We start from the raw sequence: 22,019 nt of genomic DNA on the forward strand, positions 1-22,019 counted from the left end.
CACGGCTGCTGGTTCCACTTCTTTCAGGATCGTTGTTATCCTATCCTTCCATCGAGTTCTTGGGCGTCCTCTAGGGCGTTTTCCTGTGGGTTGAGAGTGGAGGACTCTGTTTGGAAGGGATCCGTCTGCCCGTAGGATGTGGCCAAACCATTGGAGTCTCTTCTGCGCCAATATTCGTCCAATGTGTGGCTTTCCATACCGCTGGTATAAATCTTCTTTTTTTCTTCGTTCCCATTTACCTTCCATGGCATTGTAGATGGGTCCATATATCTTCCGAAGTACCTTCCTTTCAAATGCACATATTGCTTCTTCTGCTGTTGCTGATGTTGCCCAAGTTTCACAGCCGTATAAAAGTACTGGTCTCACCAGTGTCGTGTATAGGTGGATCTTGTTCTTCTGCGATATCAGCCGAGATCTGAAAAGATTGTTCAGGCTAAAGAACATGCGATTAGCATTTGTTATACGTTGCTGTACTTCTTTCGTTACTTCACTTCTATTTGTTAGTATGGAGCCCAGGTACTTGAACTCTTCAACTCGTTCGAAGGTATGCCTGTCGACATCAATGGAAGGAGGGAGATCTCGGCGGCGTGATACAACAAGATATTTAGTTTTTTCCTCGTTCACCACCAGCCCAATTTTCTCTGCATTGTGGAGGAATCGGGAAGTATCCCTGCGTACTTGCTCTAGAGTGTCGCCAAGGATCACAACATCATCAGCAAATGCCAAGATTGTGTCTGCTCCCACCATCTCCATCTCTCTGGTTCGACAAGTGTCACGGCTTACTTTTTCCAGGGCCAAATTGAATAATATTGGCGCCAATGGATCTCCTTGTCTCAATCCATTTTGTATACTGAATGATGGTGATAGTTGATTACCAAACCGCACTTGGGCCGTAGACTGAGAGTAGCAAGCAGCAATTAAGCGGATGTATTTTGATGGGATGCCAAGTTCCTCTAACGTTTCCCATAACGTGGCGCGGTCAATGCTGTCATAAGCTTGTCGAAAATCGATGAAGATGAGGTGTAGATCCTTATTGAATTCGTAGAATTTTTCTATCAACTGCCTCAGAGTAAATATGTGATCAATTGTCGATCGTCCAGCAACGAACCCACATTGATAGGTCCCTACAATTCCTTCAGCCAGTGGTTTCATGCGGTTTAGTAGCAGTGTTGTAAAAACTTTGTAGCCAATTTCAAGTAACGAAATCCCTCGGTAGTTGGATACATGAGTAGCATCTCCCTTCTTGAATATGGGACATATGATTGCTCCCTTCCATTCCTCAGGAATAACTTCTGCTTCCCAGATGGTAGAAATTAATCGTTTCAAAGCACCCACCAGTGTTTCCCCTCCCAAGCGAAGCATCTCAGCTGTGATACCACTACCTCCTGGAGCCTTGTTGTTCTTGAGTGCTTTTAGGGCAACACTGATTTCTTCCTCAGATGGTTCAGGGACTTCAACTCTGTCAAAACGGGCATCCGTCTGTGTTGTCCCTACTGGTGGGTTGTCGGGATTCAATAGGTTTTCAAAATGTTTTTTAAATAGGGTTGCTTGCTCTTCTGGCGGTACAACTTCACCCGTCTCATTCGTTAGGACCAATGTACGTTGTCTGTATGCGCCTCTGGCGAATCTTGAGGCCTGGAAAAACGAGCGTGACGACTTTGCTTCTTCGACTGCAATCAACAGACTTTTGTGGTGGTCCCGTTTCTTCTTTCTCATGAGTTGGTCCGTGTTACGCCTCGCTTCGTAGTAAGCTACCCTTGCTTCTTCCGAGAGTTGCTGTAGCCATTTTATCCTCTTCGCTGATCTAATCTCAACAGATTCTCGACATTGTTCATCGAACCAAGGTTTACTTCTTCGTTTTGCATCGCAAACTAGTTCTTCTTTTGCACTTTCTAACACTGCATTCCTCAGCAGCATCCATGCGTTCTCCACACTGGTAGGGTTCTCTGTTATTGTGAGATGTTCTGCAATTTTTTCTTGATAGCGCTGTCTCACTTCTACATCTTTCAACTTATTCTTGTCGAAGCGGACCATCATTTCAGAATTTCTTCTCCACATGGTTGAAAGTTTCAGACGTAGTTTGACTACCACTAAGAAATGGTCTGAATTCATATCTGCCCCGCGAAAGGATCTTACATGCTCGACACTACAATGATGTCTTCGGTTAACAAGAACGTGATCGATCTGGTTCATCGTACTTCCATCTGGGGATATCCAGGTTACTTTATGCACTGCTTTGCGGGGGAAGTATGTGCTTCTAACGATCATTCTCCTTGTATCGGCAAGGTTAATTAATTTGATACCATTCTCGTTGCTTGTTTCATGGATACTATCAGGCCCTATCGTTGGACGATACTGCACTTCTCTTCCCACTTGGGCATTGAAGTCTCCCATTATCAACTGAATTGAGTGTCTTGGGAGTTTGTCTACTACATTCTCTAGTTCTAGATAGAAGTTATTCTTTGTTTCTTCATCGGCATCCTCTGATGGGGCATGACAGTTGACTAGGCAGATCTTATATGGTTTAGCGTGTAAAATCATCCAACAGATTCGGTCGTTTACAGGAGACCATTTGTTGACAGCCGATATCATTTTATTGTGTACAGCAAAACCAACTCCAGAAGTCCAGGCTGGGCTTAGCTCATTGCTGTTAAAGAGCGTGTGAGTATCTCCAATCTTCATAACACCCTGAGGAAGTCTTGTTTCTTGAATTGCTGCCACTATGCATTGATATTTACTCAGTTCTCCTCCAAGTTGTTTCATTCCCCCCGTCATGATTGACCTTACATTCCATGTTCCAATTCTAAATCCAGAAAATCCATTTACGTATCCAGTTTCGTCACCATTTTGATCCGTCCAGTTTTTCCTTTTGTCTTTTTCTTTAACCAGAATCTGACGGTACTAAAATTAATGCAATGATCATTTTCAAGCGCAGAGCAATGCCAAAATCTTATGAAATACCGTCAGATGTTGTTGTGCACGTACATAAAAAGGGCTGGATGGACGAGGCTGGTAGGAAATTATGGATTAACAGAGTGTCGCAGAGAAGGAAAGGTGCTTTATTGAAGAAGAGTTCTTTTATTGTGCTGGAGCAGTTCAGTAGTCATTTAAAAAAATGAAACAAATAAATTGAAACAGGGAAATATAGAGTTTGCTGTTATTTTGAGAGGATTTACTTCACAACTGCAACCTATTCATGTCTCGATAAATAAACCACTTAAAGTGAACATGAAAAAGGAATGGAAGAAATGAATGATAGATGAAACCCAAAATGAACTCACACCGAAGAAAGCTTTAAAATGACCTACAACCAAACAAGTGTGTCAGTGTAACACTCTCGATTGCAGTGAAGACCAACTTAAATCTAATAATAAAAATGGAAAACTGTTGTTTAAAAACTGCTTAGAAATTAAGTTGCGTAAAACATGGTAAATTTAACACGCTGCACATGCCCAAATCACCTGCCAATTTAATCGTGTTTTCTTCTTCTTATGATACGTATATGTAAAATTTCATTATTTCCTATCTTCCCTATTATTGTAATTTTAATGGCTAGCTGTCTATGATCGTACACACATGACCACAATAAAATGGCTGAGTGGCTGAATTTAGACAATAATGTCAAGAACATTTATTTATCAGAAATTGACAGCTTCAGTTGATATGATGGTTTGTTTGGAGGTAAACGTCTCCTGAAATAGAAGTTTCTATTAAATAAACTTTCAACTGTAGACTTCTTAAAAAGTAGTGCGTGCATGCGTGCCTAACAGTATCAGTCTGAAATGTTCAGAAAGCGTTATCTCCAGAGAAATACAAAGAGGCTCAATTTGTAGACTAAAAATAAACGAAGTTAAACCAGATTAGTTTCTCTATTTTTACAGACCTCAAACATACTGCTACAATTTACAGTACTATTTTTTAAAAAAATGGAAAATTTCTTTACTCTACCTTTATCCCAAATAACTCTGTAAACATGGAAGTCAGATCCAAAAGGTGTCCAGTTACTCTTTGTGTACATCTCATTCCGAATTTTTGTTTTCAGGCCAAGTCTGCAGCCGGCTTCAAGTAAAGTATTGCCAAGTTGGGCCCCATCTTTTGTTAAATCTTCATTTCCTCGTGCCATTGCTATTCTGATCTGCCCTGATTGATAGTTGAGGTGTCCGTAGTAATTTTCTTTTGGTTCAAGCCAGATCTCTGCAAAAGTTAATTTATTATATTTCAGTCAGTGAAAATATTTATAAAATACCCGAGGCGGCATCGACTCCAACACTAACAGCGATCTCCAGTATAAAGAAACAAAGGCAAAGAAAAAGTGTGACTCTTGGCAAGTATTGTTTTTGTTGTCAGGTATGCTAGTGTTCTCGTGCCTGATGATGTGGTGCAAATTGTATTCTGATTCCACTGCATGTACAAGAGTTAATAAAGTGTTAAAGTGAATACTTTGTGGTTTCTGCAATTGAATATCATTCGTACTCACTGTCACTCAAATTTCTGCATTTTTGACCAGCGACAACGGTTTATTTTTTCGAACTCAATGAACATGCCACGTCGCTTATCGCCAAGACAATGGATAGTGAAGTGCATGAGAAGCTATTAGGGCCTTTCCCCAGTTTGGACGGAAACTTCCAAGGATTACATAGTGCAACGAGCTATATGGAACCGCTTAAGTCAGAAAACACGAGTGTAAGTGACTATCAACTGCTTCTCTCATGTATTCTAGCATGGGCTGATACCACGTGGCAACATTCAGTGCAATCTTCCACCGATCTGACTGACTTATCTTAGATGGAAGAAAATCAGAGGTTTATATCTTCTTTTGCTACAGAACCCATACTCGATACCAGTATATGAACACAACAGCAATGCCTTACTCTTCCCACTGCGGTATGTGCTACATTAAAGCAATGAATCGGTTTTTTAACATCAGCAGTGTTCGGCTGGCAAAGCCACACCAGAAGATTTCTGGAGTTGCTACCGCATGACCGTCGATCGTTGGATACCATTTGCGCATAACCCTGAAACAATAATGTTTGTCTCTTAGAGACACTTTCCTAACAGTCACACTGTAGAACACACTGTTCCGAGGCTTCCACATTTCTTATCGGACCAACCACATACTTAGTTTCCGGTAGTCGAATCAGTGTTCACTGCCAACAACATTTTCGATGATGCTGCAAAGTGCACCGCTTTACTGCCTCACATACGTGAGCATGCAGCTACAGTCAGCGACGTCATTCTGTCACCATCGCCGAGGCTGCATTGCTTCAAAGACGTGATAAATTACCAGAACAGCAAGCTGAACAGGCTGTCTCCTCTGAAAAACTGAACAGTTTTGGCCCCAGTTACGAACGTTAGTAAATGGAAATGCCGTGTGGCTAGTGCCTTCCGTCGGGTAGACCGTCTGCCTGGTGCAAGTCTTTCGATTTGACGCCACTTCGGCGAGTTAGGCGTCGATGGAGATGATATGATGATGATAAGGACAACACAACACCAAGTCCCTGAGCGGAGAAAATCCCCGACCCAGCTGGGAATCGAACTCAGGCCGTTCGGTATGACATTCCATCGCGCTGACTACTCAGCTACCAGGGGCGAACGTTAGTGGACGCTATATTAATGACCGACCATACGCTGTGGGCAGTATGGACAAATAAATTGTCTCGCGAAATTCAAATATTGTTTTATAAGCAACGAAGCACTCCGACAGGAAGCTGAGTTACAATTAGCAGGTCCTGTTTTCATGTTGCAAGATGATCATATTCAAGACCCAGCATCCATCATACCAGATCACTTCCAATCATTTGCCGACACACCATGCACGGAGTAGCGGCAATCGTTTTGTTCCCCCTGAACAGTACTGGACGCGCCAGAAAACGCCTGACACTACCAGTACGGATCATGGTGCTCCTACGGCTGGGATAAACTGTGCCCACGTGACAACAATCAGGCAGGCACAGCCTTTGTCTGCGAGTATGGGCAGCAGCCAACAGACTGCGTGCAGCCGGTAGTTCACCCATACTTCGACACCACCATGCACAAGTGCATTTCTCGCTGCAAACACTTAAACGCCGCCTATGTCCTACACTAGTTGTCAAAGATAGCAACGATACTAACGAATGCTGTAGAACACGAATATGCACCAAACGAGATTAGTCCCACTACCCATCATCGGCAGCGGCATAACGTGCTTTAAATCCAGTCATATCAGCCAGCATTTCCGGGTAGAATCTGGCTCCGAACTCAGCACTGTTCTGGTCCCCTCTACCGTTCAACCGACCTCAGATATTTCACGTCACCTCAGGGTGGCAAATGGATCGATCATTACAAAATACGGCAACAGAAAGACCTTCGAGTAGACATTAATACAGGCGGACGTGGACGAAGCACTGTTGGAAGAGGATTTTCTTCGCCACTTTCATCTGTATCCATAGACCTCTGACTCAGGCTGTCCCACAGTTCACTGACGCCCTCAAACACCACTGCAGACGCTTCAGCAGTTGTCAGAGTACGGTGCAGCGAGGAAGTGCGCAGGCGTTTTCAGATGTGCTAATGGTGACTGTGTGTTGAAAATGGCTCAAAGAACACATGTTGATGACGTTATGAGGGTTAGAATACTAGGGTGACTGGAGGCTGGCCAAACACAGCAGGTTGTAGCACGGGCCCTCCGTGTGCCACAAAGTGTGATCTCAAGATTATGGCAACGATTCCAGCAGACAGGGAACGTGTCCAGGCGCTACAGTACGGTGACAGTGCACAACACCACAAGTAGACTGATATCTCACCATCTCACCATATCTCAGACGGCCATTGAGTACTGCAGGTAGCCTTGCTCGGGACCTTACCACAACCACTGGAACACTTGTCTCCAGGCACACAGTCTACAGACGACTGAAGAGACATGGTTTATTCGCCCGGAAACCTGAAAAGTTCATTCCACTGACCCCTGGTCACAGGAGAGCCCGTAATGCCTGGTGTCAAGAACACAGTACATGGTCATTGGAACAGTGGTCCCAGGTTATGTTCATGGATGAGTCCAGGTATAGTCTGAACAATAATTCTCGCCGGGTTTTCATCTGGCGTGAACCAGTAACCAGGAACCCCTTAATGTCCTTGAAAGGGACCTGTGAGGAGGTCGTGGTTTGATGGTGTGGGGTGGGATTATGATTGGTGCACGTGAACCCCTGCATGACTTTGACAGAGGAACTGTAACAGGTCAGGTGTATCAGGACATCATTTTGCACCAGTATGTCCCCCTCTTCAGGGGTGCAGTGGGTCCCACCTTCCTCCTGGTGGATTATAACGCACGGCCCCACCGAGCTGCCATCGTGGAGGAGTAACCCGAAACAGATGGTATCAGGCGAATCGAGTGACCCTTCCTGTTCACGTCTGGGATGCTCTCAGTCGACGTATCGCTGCACGTCTTAAATCCCTGGGACACTTCAGGAGCTCTGACAGGCACTGGTGCATGAATGGGAGGCACCACATTCTGCAATTATCCTTAATTTATGAGCATGAGTGTATAAACAGCCAATAAATTTTACTGTGCCACCGGAGGAGAACGTCTCATGATACAAGACGAGAATTTATCCATACAGGTATCACTATCTAAGTGACACACTCAGTTAAAAGACGTCAAATGTCAGCTGCTATCACTGTTACCTGCACCTGCCGCCAATATAGAGCGCCTAACTTCGCAGGACTTCAACCTCACGGATACTCAACGTAATGTGGAGGGCCTGCAAATCAGAGTAGAGAACTTCACCCACAAACCTGGGGATAACAACGAGTGTGTTCACCTCGATGAGCTACTGACACAGGTTTTAATGGATCTGGATATGATAGACTCTTTGAACAATTGAAGACACGCCGCTTCTGGAGAGATGCTATGTACACCATTCAACACTGGATAAATCTGTTAGAATCACTGCAGACTGCCCCACCTTCTCACTGAAGCTGTCTCCTTTCTGGGCCTGCAATTCACATACACGTTAGTGCCAGTGCAATTTGTGACAGTGCATTCAGCCCCTACACGACCATAGCATTAAGGTTAGCGCGGCCCACCGAATCAGAAACATAGAGGGTCATCACGTCTCTTACAAGGTATATATGAAGGTAGTATCTATTCCCGAAAGAACAGTTACCGCTGATGACCATGCAGCTTTCGTTAGAATGAAATGATAATTAAATGGACACCCTAGCTGCAAACAGGCTTTGATATACTTCATTGGGGACATGTTGAAAATGTGTGCCCCGACCGGGACTCGAACCCGGGATCTCCTGCCATATTTTAAGCAGGAGATCCCGGGCTTCCCGGCCATTGACCTTCTTGTGCGAACGCACACACTATGCCCAAACTCTTACAGGACTTGGTAGATTAATCTGCCACGAGTAATGAGTATGATGGGCAAACATCTATTAGGCGCTCTACGAATGTAGTGGGGTGGACATGTTGGGAATGTGGGTCTCACGGGGAGCGTGCAAGGGATAAGTCCCTGCAGGCGCACTATCCTCTGTGCTCTCGGTGGCTCAGGTGGATAGAGCGTCTGTCATGTAAGGAGGAGATCCCGGGTTTGAGTCCTGGTCGGGGCACACATGTTCAACATGTCCCCAATGAAGTAAATCAACGCCTGTTTGCAGCTACGGTGACCATTTAATTATCTTTTCTCTTACAAGGCACAGTGCCTCTGCCCAGATAATTTACTAATCGCTAAAGCAGCTGTAGATGAATTGTTAACTATGGACCTTATCCACCACTTGAATGGTTTTTGGGCTTCACCGATCCATTTGGCACCCAAAAAGAATAGCAAGTGCCGTATGTGTGGTATCCACCATCATTCAGCCACTGGCCGACAGTGGCGGACGTTAACATGCGCAAAGAGCGGCCAGCCACGCAGCTGCAAAGATAACACACACAGACCGGGCATATAGATTCTCCGACTGGCTGCGTAGTCCATTTCGAGGTGACCACTACAGGGCCAGTGTTGCAAGATGGAAGCGAGTCTATACTCGGGCCTCTGGCACCACCACATGCCATATTCCCGAACTACCAGGACGGTATCTAGGCCATTGCAACAGCATCGTACAGCCAGTCCTACTCTTGCCTTCGTTCGTACTTGTGGTTAGAGACCGCTCATTCTAGGAACCCTGTAGAGGTTAGGATACTCTCTCAACTACCTTGGATGCAAACTGGAGTGCCCTGTACTTGTGTAATTGCTATGGATTGTGAACTGCTAGTGTAAACCAGTCTCATTGCGAATAAATGATTTAAGTATTTTGGATGTTACTGTGTAAGCTATTCTGATATAACATTATGTGTAAAAACTATGGGGCCCTCAATGCCAGAACCATCGCTGGTCGATACCCAGTACCCAACATTAAAGGCTTTTTCCATTCACTATTGGACCGAGCGAGGTGGCGCAGTGGTTAGCACACTGGACTCGCATTCGGGAGGACGACGGTTCAATCCCGTCTCCGGCCATCCTGATTTAGGTTTTCCGTGATTTCCCTAAATCGTTTCAGGCGAATGCCGAGATGGTTCCTTTGAAAGGGCACGACCGATTTCCTTCCCAATCTTTCCCTAACCCGAGCTTGCGCTCTGTCTCTAATGACCTCGTTGTCGACTGGACGTTAAACTCTAACCACCACCACTATCACTATTGGATACCTCCGTTTTCAGGATCATAAATTGCAAGAATGTGTACCTGCATACAACGATGGCAGTAGAGGGCATTCCAAAAACTGTTATTATTATGCCCTTTTGGTTTATTTGAATTACTATACATGCCATTCAGACTTAAAGATGCAGTTCAAATGTGGCAGAGATTGATCAACTCCACACTGCTCAACTCCCGTTCTGCTTTCCACACCTGAACGATGTACTCGTTTTTACTTCTTCACCACTTGAGCACAAAGATCATATTTAACAGTTTTGTAACACCCTGAAACAGTTACAACAACAGGAAGTAACATTTCTAGATCAGAGAGAATCAAACCGATAGAGCAAAGGATTGAATTCATTCAGCTGATGCCTCGGCCTTCAACTTACAAGGAACTTCGCAAATTTTTGGGTATGATCAGTTTCTGTTGCTGTCACATTCCACCAGCGGCAGCTATCCGAGCACCTCTCACCAACACCCTTTCCAGTATGAACACTACGGGAAACCAAATTTTTTCGTGAATGCAGGATATGTTACGAGCTTTTCAGCCTATCAAATGGTCATTACTGGAAGCAGTGATATTGCCTCACCCATCGCCATCGGCCCACCTGTCTATCACTGCTGACTATTAGTGACACAAAAATCACTGCAAATTTACAACAAACACTGAATGGCATGCAGCAACCACTAGGTAGTTTCTTTCGCAAGTTAAAAGGACCCCAACAGCTGTAGTCGGCACACTATGACGAATTACTAGCACTTTATTAGGTGGTGATGATGGATAATATACTTCAGGAAATCATCGAGGGCTGACCGCTCACACTTTTCATGGATCACTATCCGTTGATCCATGTAATCCAAAACCCTAATAGGAATGTTTCTCCCCGCCACTTCTGATGTTTCGATTTTATTGCTCAATTTTCAACGAATATCTCACATGTGAATGGGACAGAAAATTTAGTATTAAATTATTAAATCTGCCCTCAGCATGCTCATTGACTTCAACAATTAGGCTGCAGCACAAGACCAACACATTAAGATACCTGACCGTATAGTACAGTTATGGTGTGGCACATCACAGGGTGGACCATGACCTTTGGTCCCAATGTCATTCAAGAAAATTATCTTTGGCAGCTTACACAATCTGTCGCATCCACTTGTTCGCCCTACCACGAGACTGATTATGGAACACTTTATCTGGTCTGGAATTAAGACAAACAGCAGGAAATGGTCACACACCTGCATTACGTGTCAGCACAGCAAAACACAGCACGCATTTCCACTGCAAGCCATCTTTAAAGTACCATAAGAGCATTTTCCACATATTCATCTGGATTTAGTCGGATCTTAGCCAGAATTCATCGGCTATTAGTGCATCATAGCGGCCATTAGCCATACACTTTGTTGGGTGGAGGCCGCTACAATAGAGTATATAATGACAGAATCTACAAAACAGACATTTACAGACGTGTTGATATCTCACTTTGGTTGCCCTGTGGCCATGACAGACCACAGATGCCAGTCTTAGTCACTCCTTCTTGCAGAGCTGTCCCATGCAACACTTTCATACAACTGCTTACCACCCATAAAGCAATGGAAAGATGGAACTGCACCATCAAGACCTCTTTTATTCACCACAAAGCACAATGGACTGACGCATCACCACGGGTATTGCTGGGTGTCCCATGACCTCAAGGCCACCCTTGCAGAGGTTTTATCTGGAGCACGCCGTACATAGCTGGCAGACTTCGTCTTACCTTCACCTTTTAGACTTAGCATCCTTGGTGCAAAAAGTAAAATGGCTTGTCGCTAGCATCCACCCCTCCCACCCACTTCCACGTAGCGTAAGGCCAGCTTTTGTGCGCAGAGCATTACGCGACTGCACTCACATCATACTAATGATGACACAGTTCCGTATTCCAGGCTCTACAAAGTCCTCAGATGTGAGGAACAGACATTTTCAATCCTACTGAAAGACAAATTATCCACATTTTCGGCCGCGTACCTCAGATCTGCTTGGGTGCTGGATGGAAACGACGACGTTTATCTTTATTCCTGCTCGACAGAAACTGCATCTGATTCCAACATCACTACTGAGGAACTTCACGCAGACAGCGCTGCTTCAACAGCAGAATTCGACCTCCACCAACCAGCCCCAAACATCGCTACCAAACATCCTGCTTCGGCAGATCTCTGCACCCACCAGCATTTCTACGTGACTACATCCCTGAATAGGACCTGCTTCCTACTCGCTCCGCACTGGAGGCGACGAGGGGGAGGGAGGGAGTCTGTTTCGGTTCAACTCCTGACTTCGACAGCAGCCACCAGTATTGACAAACATAAACAAATACAAGTGTGTTTCTTTGTAAATTATTGTCTCCGTTGTCAGGTCCTATAGTGTGCTCGTGTCTCTTGCTATGGTGTAAAGTGCCCTCTGATTACACTGTGTGAACAAGAGTTAATAAAGTGTTGAAGTGTATAATTCGTGGCTTCAGTACTTGAATATCATTCGCAATCACCATCACCCAAATTCCTACATATTATTATACAAGGATGCTTCCTCTGACGTAAGACAGACTGTATCCAAATAACAATGAATATTGCACTTATTGCACTAATGCAAGAAATCCGATGCAGATTTTGTATTAACTTACCAGGGAAAATCCAGTCACCCATAGGTAACTTAGCACGGATTTCTATAACACCATAGGCAAATGAGAATGAATACTTTGTGTGCAGTTTGGCTGACTGCACTGGTGGCAGGATTGACCAGGCAGCAGCTGTTTTGTCGCACTCAGCACTGTTTGGCAGGCCTGTGCACCTGAAAAAGCCAATCATTTGAAAATTTAGTAAGTAGCCATGGTCGAGGTTCAGATGACGGTGACTCTTTGTTCATTGTCTGATAATAAAGGAAACTATACAAATTTTTTAATGAGAACTTGAGTACCAGCAAAGAACGGTGTCATATTGATATGTTTTTTTTTTTTTTACTGAGGGAACATCAAGCAGAAAAATAATGTGCAAGTTTATTGCAGAACAAAGGAGGGGAGGCAGGGAGCACATGATGCATAAGAGAATCCAAACACATTAGAGCACATATCTACTAAAAGCAATGTATGGCAACCATGAACGTACCTTGGAACAGAAATATGTCCATAGTAAATGTAATCACTGTCATCTGGAGACAGCAATGTTGGAGTAATAACCAACTTATCATCTCTCACAACAGAGTTCTCTGGGTTCTCTGTATACAGTACAAACTGGTAATCCTATCAACAGAAGTGGATGAAAGTAGTATGTGTTCAATTTTACAACCATGATTAAATACCAGCTACAAATAGTTGACAGTGTTGTGAGACAGATACGAAAACTCCACCCATGAGGTGCTGAAATGGGTAGAAACTCATCATTCAAACACACACTTTCTAACAAAAATTATAGCTCAGTATCCAGATTTCAGAATTGAAATATTTATTTATAATAAGACAGCAAAGTTTAGTACATAGGGAAAATACATAGTAAGATACAGACACTCTTAATGGGACAAATTGTTGCTTAAGACTTTGTCTCAGTAATAACTCATTCAGATGTACCAACTGGAAAATTCACTCGAGGAAACTGTATAATTACAAGGAGGTAGAATGGGTGGAAGTATTTACGTGCACAGAAGTAATTTTATCTAAAATTACTGTGGATAGGCCCATACAAAACTAATAAAACTAAGAAGAAACTGTAAAAGTAACAAAAGATATAAAAAAGCTAGAAGTTTGGCACCTGTTCTTAGTATAGAGGTATCAATGACAACTGTGTTATCTGGACTCACAGTGAAGAACTCCTCCGTTTTCTGAAACAGCTTAACGCTTTTCCCAACTCAAATTTTTCCACGTCCAAAGTCATATTCCTGGACACTGATCCCCATATCACTTTCAAACCATAGTCCTCATGAAACCCACTGATAAGGAACAATACTTCCACTTTGGCAGGTGTCACCAGTTTCATACCAAATACTGCACTCCTTAAAGCCTACACATAAATAGTAAACATATCTAATCCAACACCAAACCACTCAACTCCTATACCATCTCATTCTTCCTTGATTTTTTCCCACCACCACCTCACAGGTCTTGTACTGTACTCTTCAATTCATTTCTTATTTGTCTTTTTCTTAATTCATCGTCACTTCTCACACTGTAGTTTTGTCATCTCTGAAAACAAGTTGCCCCACTGCTCACCAAAGTATTATGCTTGATTGTTGCCCTCTCTGACACAGCCAGTTTTGTCTTTGTAGCTGGCCGAGCGGTTCTAGGCGCTTCAGTCTGGAACCGCGCGACCGTTACGGTCGCAGGTTCGAATCCTGCCTCGGGCATGGATGTGTGTGATGTCCTTAGGTTAGTTCGGTTTAAGTAGTTCTAAGTTCTAGGGGACTGATGACCTCAGATGCTAAGTCCCATAGTGCTCAGAGCCATTTGAACCATTTGCCTTCGAAGCTTTCATCTGTCTTCTGTTATCCTCATAACAAGTGGGCCCCTCTCATCCTCAGGTATGAGTTACCTATATTCACATCCCCATCTGACATGCATACGCACACACACACACGCGCGCGCGCGCGCGCGCGCGTGCGGGAAAAGACAGAGAGAGAGAGAGAGAGATGGGAGGAGGAGAAAGAGAGACATCAGTATGTGCATTCTGGGTGACAAATGCGCAGCACCTCAAAAACTAGTGAAATTTTCTGATATATTTTCTTCACTCTTGTTTACTGTTTTCACTCCAGAAATTACATTGACACTTATCAAGACATGCACACACACATACACACGCAAACTATTATTATGTGTTTCAGCACCTGTTACTACTTGTTCTTCATCTATTCTCAATATGAAAATGTTCTATAGTAAATAGGAAAAGAAAAACTTTTCAAGTTACTTACTGGCCTTCCTGCTAGCTGGATAGCATACTGCCATTTGCTCTGGTTGAATATGGAGAAACTTTCTTCGAATATTAGTTGTCCCTTACAGGTAGGCTTTCCATTGACTGTTGTGATGGTGGGTTCACACATTTGTAGTTTTCCACTTCCAGGCTCAACCAGCTCTGTATAAGGAAAAACCCTTGGCTAAAGTGCTTTAAATGCAGATACAACAATTGCTGCGCTAGTTTATATGCACCATTTTTACAAGATCATTGAACTACGAATATATGTCGCGAAACTCAGACAAGTCGAAACATATTATGAACACTGCAGAAAAATGTTCTCACAATTACTTGTAGGGTCAAACCCAGAGAGTCATGTTGCAGCATCTTCCCTACATTCAGTGTGCTTACCATTGTAAATGTGTTTATATTAAAAGCTGTAGGTCTATTGTTTGCTAAAACAATTAAATCAAATTTAAACTGTGACATTCACCAGTAAAATACCAGAATGAAATTAAATTGGCAAGTAACTAGCCATAGGACAGCATTATAGGAAAAAAATGCGTTGGATGCTGCTCTGAAGGTACCCAGTGCCCCACTTAGAAACGTCACAGTATTTCCTATTATCAAATTGAGAAAGCAATATCACGCAAATATTGACCAAAATCCATTTTAATCACTACAAAGGTTCATTGTTTTCATGCAAAATAAATAAAAATTTCTGCAGAATCTACACACATGTAAGAATTCACGACAACTTAAAAAGAACGTAAACAGTGATGGAGGACTTGTATACTAGTACTAATAAACGAAAAAGTATTAAAACCTACAAGTAGCATGATATGGGTGGGGGAGGAAACCTGTGGGACTACATTACCAACACAGCACATCTTTTGGAAGCCACCACCTTGGATGCAACTCTTAATTTTCGAATGGAAAGAGAGTCGTGTGAGACACCAAACAGACAGCAAATTTAACAAGAAAAACAATAATGTCTTTAATAAATAATAAATCCACCTTGCGTCTGACTTGTAACAAGCGGCACTGTGGTCGGCGTCTGTTCACCAGAGGTGCGGCCGTAATACAAATTCTGGAACTAACCACTCCAGTCTTAACCACTGAGCTTTTCTGAGCTCAACCCTTTGATTCTAAGTACTATTATGGAGCGTTTTAGTAATTACAAAATTACCCCAGGTGGTAACAAATCCTCCGCCATCAGTGGCGCAACTAGTCTATCGGATTCTGGGGAGACTAGGCTGAAACGCTATATCCCAAACCAGAGGAAATCGAAGTCTTTTGACCGACTCATGCCCAAGGTCGAAACATTTTTTGGAACTATCAATATTAACTCTCTCTTGACACCAGGAAAACTCTATAAATTAGGAGACACACTAAAAGAACAAAATATCAAAATTTTAGCCCCGCAAGAAACAAGGTTGCCTGATGAGAATACCATGGATTTTGGAAACTACCGATTGTTTAAAAGTAAAACAGACAAAAGAATTCTTAAAAACACTCCGCATCTGGGTGTTGCATTCGCAATTTCGCAAGACATTCTTGACTCCGTAATCGAAGTAAATCCAGTAAACAACAGACTAATGACAATTTCCATGAAATGTGCAAATAAAATGTACTGTTTAATTAACGCACACATGCCTATCAACCAGGAGAATAAAACAAATCCAGAAAAAGTAAATAAGTCATGGGAAGTGTTAGAGAATACAGTCTCCAAAATTCCTCAAAATTATGTAAAGATTTTAATGGGTGATTTTAATGCACAGTTAGGGAAAGAGAGAAAATTTAGAAAAACGGTCGGTGAATTCCCTGCACATAAATGGACCAATCAAAATGGAAAGAGGCTGGTAGAATTTTGCAGAAATTTCAATCTCAAAATTATGTCAAGTCATTTTAAGAAAAAACCTTCAAAACAAAAGACATGGCGATCACCTAACAAGGACATAGGTGAATTCCAAATTGACCATATTGCAATCTCGTATCCATGTCACAAAGAAATTTTAAATGTTCAAGTTCGTAAAGGCGCCAATATTGACTCAGACCATTACTTAACCCGTGTGAAACTAAAGCTAAAACCCCAAAATTTCAACAAAAGGACACCATTAATCCCCAAATTTGACACCAGTAAAATCCAACCATCATTATTAGCAGACGAATTTGACAAAACAAGTGCACAAAATTGGGAACAACTCAAACACAAGATTATCAAAACAGCTCAAGATCAAATTCCTTTACGAAAACACAAGAAACATGCTTGGTGGAATGAAAACTGTGATCATGCAATCAAAGCCAGACAAGAGACATTTAAAGCATGGAATAGCAACAAGACAGAAGACACATATGATACATTCCTGACAACTAGAAAAGACACTTCAAAACTAATTAGACAAACAAAAAGACAATATGAGAATAGTCAACTCTTAGAAATTGAAGAAGATTTTCAGAAATACAATACCAGAAATTTTTATAAAACTTTTAAAACCAAAATAAAGGGGTACCAACCCCAGAATCTTTGCTTCAAGAAGGAAAATGGACAGTTGGCTCTTAACAACCAAGAAAATTGCAAAGAACTTTCTAAATATTTTAAGAATCTTCTAAATTGCCCCGAGCCCACAGAAAGATTTCCACCAAAAATTCCCCAACAATGCAATCCAGTTTCACTTGCACCAAATGAAGAGGAAATCATTAAAGAAATTCATAGGTTGAAAAACAACAAAGCATCTGGTGAAGATGGAATTGTTGCAGAACTTTTAAAGGCAGCTGGTCCAAAAACCGTTAAAGAAATTACTTCAATCATGCAAAACATTTGGCAAACTGAAAAAATTCCTGATGAATGGAAAACCGCCTTGATTCACCCACTTCATAAGAAGGGAGACAAAACTGATGTTAATAATTACAGAGGAATTTCTCTTCTTCCAGTCACATACAAAATCCTCTCTCAATGTCTTCTGAACCGAGCACAACAACAACTTGAATGGAAAATTGGCGAATATCAAGCAGGTTTCAGGCCAAATAGATCTTGCCCAGAACAGATTTTAGTCCTCAAACTAATTCTCAGACATCAAAAAATTTACAATAAAAAACTAGTTTGTACCTTTGTAGATTTTAGAAAGGCTTATGACTCAGTGGATCGTGAATCTCTTTTCCAAATTGTGAAAGAACAAGGCCTGGATCCTAAAACCATGGCAATTATCAGAGACACGCTAACTGGTACAAAATCAAAAGTAAAGTTCAGAGGAGAAATTTCAGAATCCTTTGAAATAAAAACAGGCGTGAGGCAAGGTGATGGACTCTCTCCGTTGCTATTTAACTGCGTTCTAGAAAAAGTAATACAAGAGTGGCGCGAACGAAAATTGGAGTTCAAAATTGACCAACCAGTGAAATTAGGACGAACAAATATTCGAATAGACTGTTTGGCCTTTGCAGACGACTTGGTTATTCTAACGCAGGACATCCAAATTGCTCAGAAACAAATAGAAATTCTTAAAGAAACAGCAGAAAGAGTAGGTCTCCAAATCTCATTTGAAAAAACACAGTATATGACTAGCAACAAACTGGCACCCAAACTTTTGGAAACTAAGTATGGAAAAATCAAAAGAGTTTCGCAATTCAAATATTTAGGTGAAACAATCTCAGAGACTGGTCTAGAAAAAATTGGAAATGAAATTCGTTGTCAAAAGATGGAGACAGCTTTTAGACTTACAAAAGACATCTACAACAAAAAATGTCTCTCGAGGTACTCTAAATTGAGACATTACAACACAGTCATAAAACCAGAGTGCCTTTATGGGGCTGAAACGCTAATTTTAAACAGAAAAAAGGACATTCAAGAAATCCAAAAAAGAGAAAGAAAAGTAATCAGAAAAATTCTAGGTCCAAAATATACTGAAGAAGGAACATACAGGCTAAGAGCAAATAGTGAAATTCAACAATACACCAGCATATATTCGGATATGAAAAAACGCAGATTAAAATTTTATGGGCATATTAAAAGAATGGATGCTACCAGACTAACTAAACAAGTAGTGGAATTCTACGAAAATCGAAGTAAAGCTAAATTTGAGACAATAAAATGGATTGCTGCTATAAAAGAGGACATGAAAGAGGCAGATATAAAACAAGATGAAATTCAAGACAGAAAATTATTTAGGCAAAAAATTCATGACTGGGTAGTTGGTCAAGCTGAAAAACCAAAGAAAACTGGAACCACATGGTCTGATGAAAGGAAAAGAGCTCATTCCGAGAGAATGAAAACAATTTGGGCAGAGAGAAAGTCTAAAAGAAAATAACTGAATGTCCCGTGATTGTACTTCGCGTGGTCCAGTAGGGCCCAAACGTGAATAATAATAATAATGTCTTTAACACAAGCATAGCTTTATTCTTTCTTGAGTTACATCACATTTGTACAGACCGAGACAAATGCTGGTGGTAAAACATGGGAGGTACAAGATGTGCTCGACCTATTCTCCAGCATGTCTTAAGGTTGCTGAAGTGTAATTCATGCATTCCTCACGGACTTCAACCAACACATGTAATTTACCAGAATGCAAGCGCAATGATCAACATGTCATTATCTGAGGACAGTAATGTTTCTGATCTTCACCGCATACAGCGTATCATCAGCAATTTTGCCAAATTACAGTGTAGTACAAGGCTGAACATTCATGATTTCTGCACCGAATTCTAGATCTTGAACTTTCTCCAAGCATGTTCTTAAGAAATATATGGTATCTTGCTTCGAGTTTTTCAAGGTACGATTTTCCAACCATTTCTGTTACAGCCCAATGGTTGCCTATCGCCAACCAGTGGGTGTTACAAGTTTCATGGTAAGCAATAGCCAGGTAGGGATTTTAAAAACATTTTCATTATTTTTTCATGTGATTTTAAAATTAATTAAGTAACTATTATTATTGTTGTTGTTGTGGTCTTCAGTCCAAAGACTGGTTTGATGCATCTCTCCATGCTACTCTATCTTGTGCAAGCCTCTTCATCTCTGAGTAACTACTGCAACTTACATTCTTCTGAATCATCTTAGTGTATTCATTTCTTGGTCTCCCTCTACGATTTTTACCCTCTACGTTTCCCTCCAGTCAAGTTGTGCCACAAATTCCTCTTCTCCTCAGTTCTGTTCAGTACCTCCTCATAAGTTATGTGATCTACCCACCTTATCTTCAGCATTCTTCTGTAGCACCACGTTTAAAAAGCTTCTATTCTCTTCTTGTCTAAACTGTTAATCGTCTGTGTTTCACTTCCATACTTCCATACAAATAGTTTCAGAAAAGAGTTCCTGACACTTAAATCTATACTCGATGTTAACAAATTTTTCTTCTTCAGAAACGCTTTCTTACCATCGCCAGTCTGCATTTTATATCCTCTCTACTTCAACCATCATCACTTATTTCGCTCCCCAAATAACAAAACTCCTTTACTACTTAAAGTGTCTCATCTCCTAATCTAATTCCCTCAGCATCACCCGACTTAATTCGACTACATTCCATTATCCTCGTTTTGCTTTTGTTGATGTTCATCTTATACCCTCATTTCAAGACACTGTCCATTCCATTTAACTGCTCTTCTAAGTCCCTTGCTGTCTCTGACAGAATTACAATGTCACCGGCGAACCTCAAAGTTTTTATTTCTTCTCCATGGATTTTAATACCTACTCCGGACTCCATCAACAGTGCCCAAATAGCAAAACTCATTTACTGCTTTAAGTGTCGCGTTTCCTAATCTAATTCCCTCATCGTCGCCTGACCTAATTCAACTACATTCCATTAGCGTCGTTTTGCTTTTGTTGTTGTTTATCTTACATCCTCCTTTAAAGACACTGTCCATTCCATTCAATTGCTCTTTCAAGTCCTTTGTTGCTCTCACAGAATTACAATGTCATCTGCTAACCTCAAGGTCTTTACTTCTTCTCCCTGAACTTTAATTCCTACTCTAAATTTTTCTTTTGTTTCCTTTACTGTTGGCTCAATGTACAGATTGAATAACATTGGGGTAGGCTACAAAACTGTCTCACTCCCTTCTCAACCACTGGTTCCCTTTCGTGCCACTCGGCTCTTATAACTGCCATCTGGTTTCTGGTTTCTGTATGAACTGTATATAGCCTTTCATTCCCTGTATTTTATCCCTGCCAAGTTCCGAATTTGTAAGAGTGTATTTCAGTCGACGTTGTCAAAAGCTTTCTCTAAGTCTACAAATACTACGAGTATAAACGTAGGTTTGTCTTTCCTCAATCTACCTTCTAAGATAAGTCTAGTGATGGTATTGCCTCACGTGTTCTTAGGTTCCTAAGGAATCCAAACTGATCTTCCCCAAGGACAGCTTCTACCAGCTTTGCCAATCGTCTCTAAAGAATTCATGTTAGTATTTTGCAACTATGAGTTATTAAACTGATCAGCATCTGCTTGCTTTGGAGTTGGAATTATTATATTCTTCTTGAAGCATGAGGGTATTTCGCCATACATCTTGCTCACCCATCTGGCTCTCACAAGGCATTCAGTAGTTCTAACGGAATGTTGTCTACTCCAGGACACTTGTTTCGACTTAGGTCTTTTAGTGCTCTATCAAACTCTTCACGCATTATCATATCCCCCATCTCATCTTCATCTATGTCCTCTTCCATTTCCAAAATATTATCTTCAACTACATTGCCCTTGTATAGACTCTCTATATACTCCTTCCACCTTTCTGCTTTGCCTTCTTTGCTTAGGACTGGATTTCCATCTGAGCTCTTCATATTCATTCAGGTGGTCTCTTTTCTCCAAAGGTGTGTTTAATTTTCCTGTAGGCGGCATCTACCTTACCCAGTGGCATATGCTTCTACACCCTTACATTTGACCTTTAGCCATTCCTGATTAGCCATTTTGCACTTACTGTATATCTCATTTTTGAGACGTTTGTATTCGTTTTCGCCTGCTTAATTTACTGCATTTTTATGTTTTCTCCTTTCATCAGTTAAATTCAATAGCTCTTGTGTTGCCCAAGGATTTCTACTAGCCCTTGTCTGCTTACCTACTTGATCCTCTTCTGCCCTCACTATTTTATCTCTCAAAGCTACCCATTCGTCTTCTACTGTATTCCTTCCCACTGCTCTTGTCAACTGTTGCCTAATGTTCCTTCTGAAACTCTCCACAACCTTTGGTTCTTGCGGTTTATCCAGGTCCCATCTCCTTAAATTACTACCTTTTTGCAGTTTCTTCAGCTTTAATCTACAGTTTATAGCCAATGAGTTGTGATCAGAATCCACGTCTGCCCATAGAAATGTCTTACAGTTTAAAACCTGGTTCCTAAATCTTTGTCTTACCATTACATAATCAATCTGAAACCTTCCCGTGTCTGCAGGTCCCTTCCACATATACAGACTTCTCTCATGATTCGTAAACCAAGTATTAGCTATGATTAAGTTATGCTGTGTGCAAAATTCTACCAGGCGGCTTC

General features: G+C 41.7%; 1 protein-coding gene across 1 annotated transcript in view; it reads right to left on the reverse strand.

The window, feature by feature from the left end:
• Positions 1-22,019, reverse strand: part of LOC124789295 (beta-1,3-glucan-binding protein-like) — a 129,071-nt gene that overhangs the window by 57,094 nt on the left and 49,958 nt on the right. The window contains exons 3-6 of the mRNA XM_047256608.1: positions 14,581-14,741; positions 12,789-12,922; positions 12,308-12,474; positions 3,949-4,194 (exon numbers count right to left, since the gene is read on the reverse strand). Of these exons, the coding sequence (XP_047112564.1) occupies positions 3,949-4,194; positions 12,308-12,474; positions 12,789-12,922; positions 14,581-14,741 (708 nt within the window). The remainder of the gene's footprint in view (positions 1-3,948; positions 4,195-12,307; positions 12,475-12,788; positions 12,923-14,580; positions 14,742-22,019) is intronic.

Source organism: Schistocerca piceifrons, chromosome 3 (genome assembly GCF_021461385.2).
Source record: "Schistocerca piceifrons isolate TAMUIC-IGC-003096 chromosome 3, iqSchPice1.1, whole genome shotgun sequence".
NCBI classification, from domain to species: Eukaryota; Metazoa; Arthropoda; class Insecta; order Orthoptera; family Acrididae; genus Schistocerca; species Schistocerca piceifrons.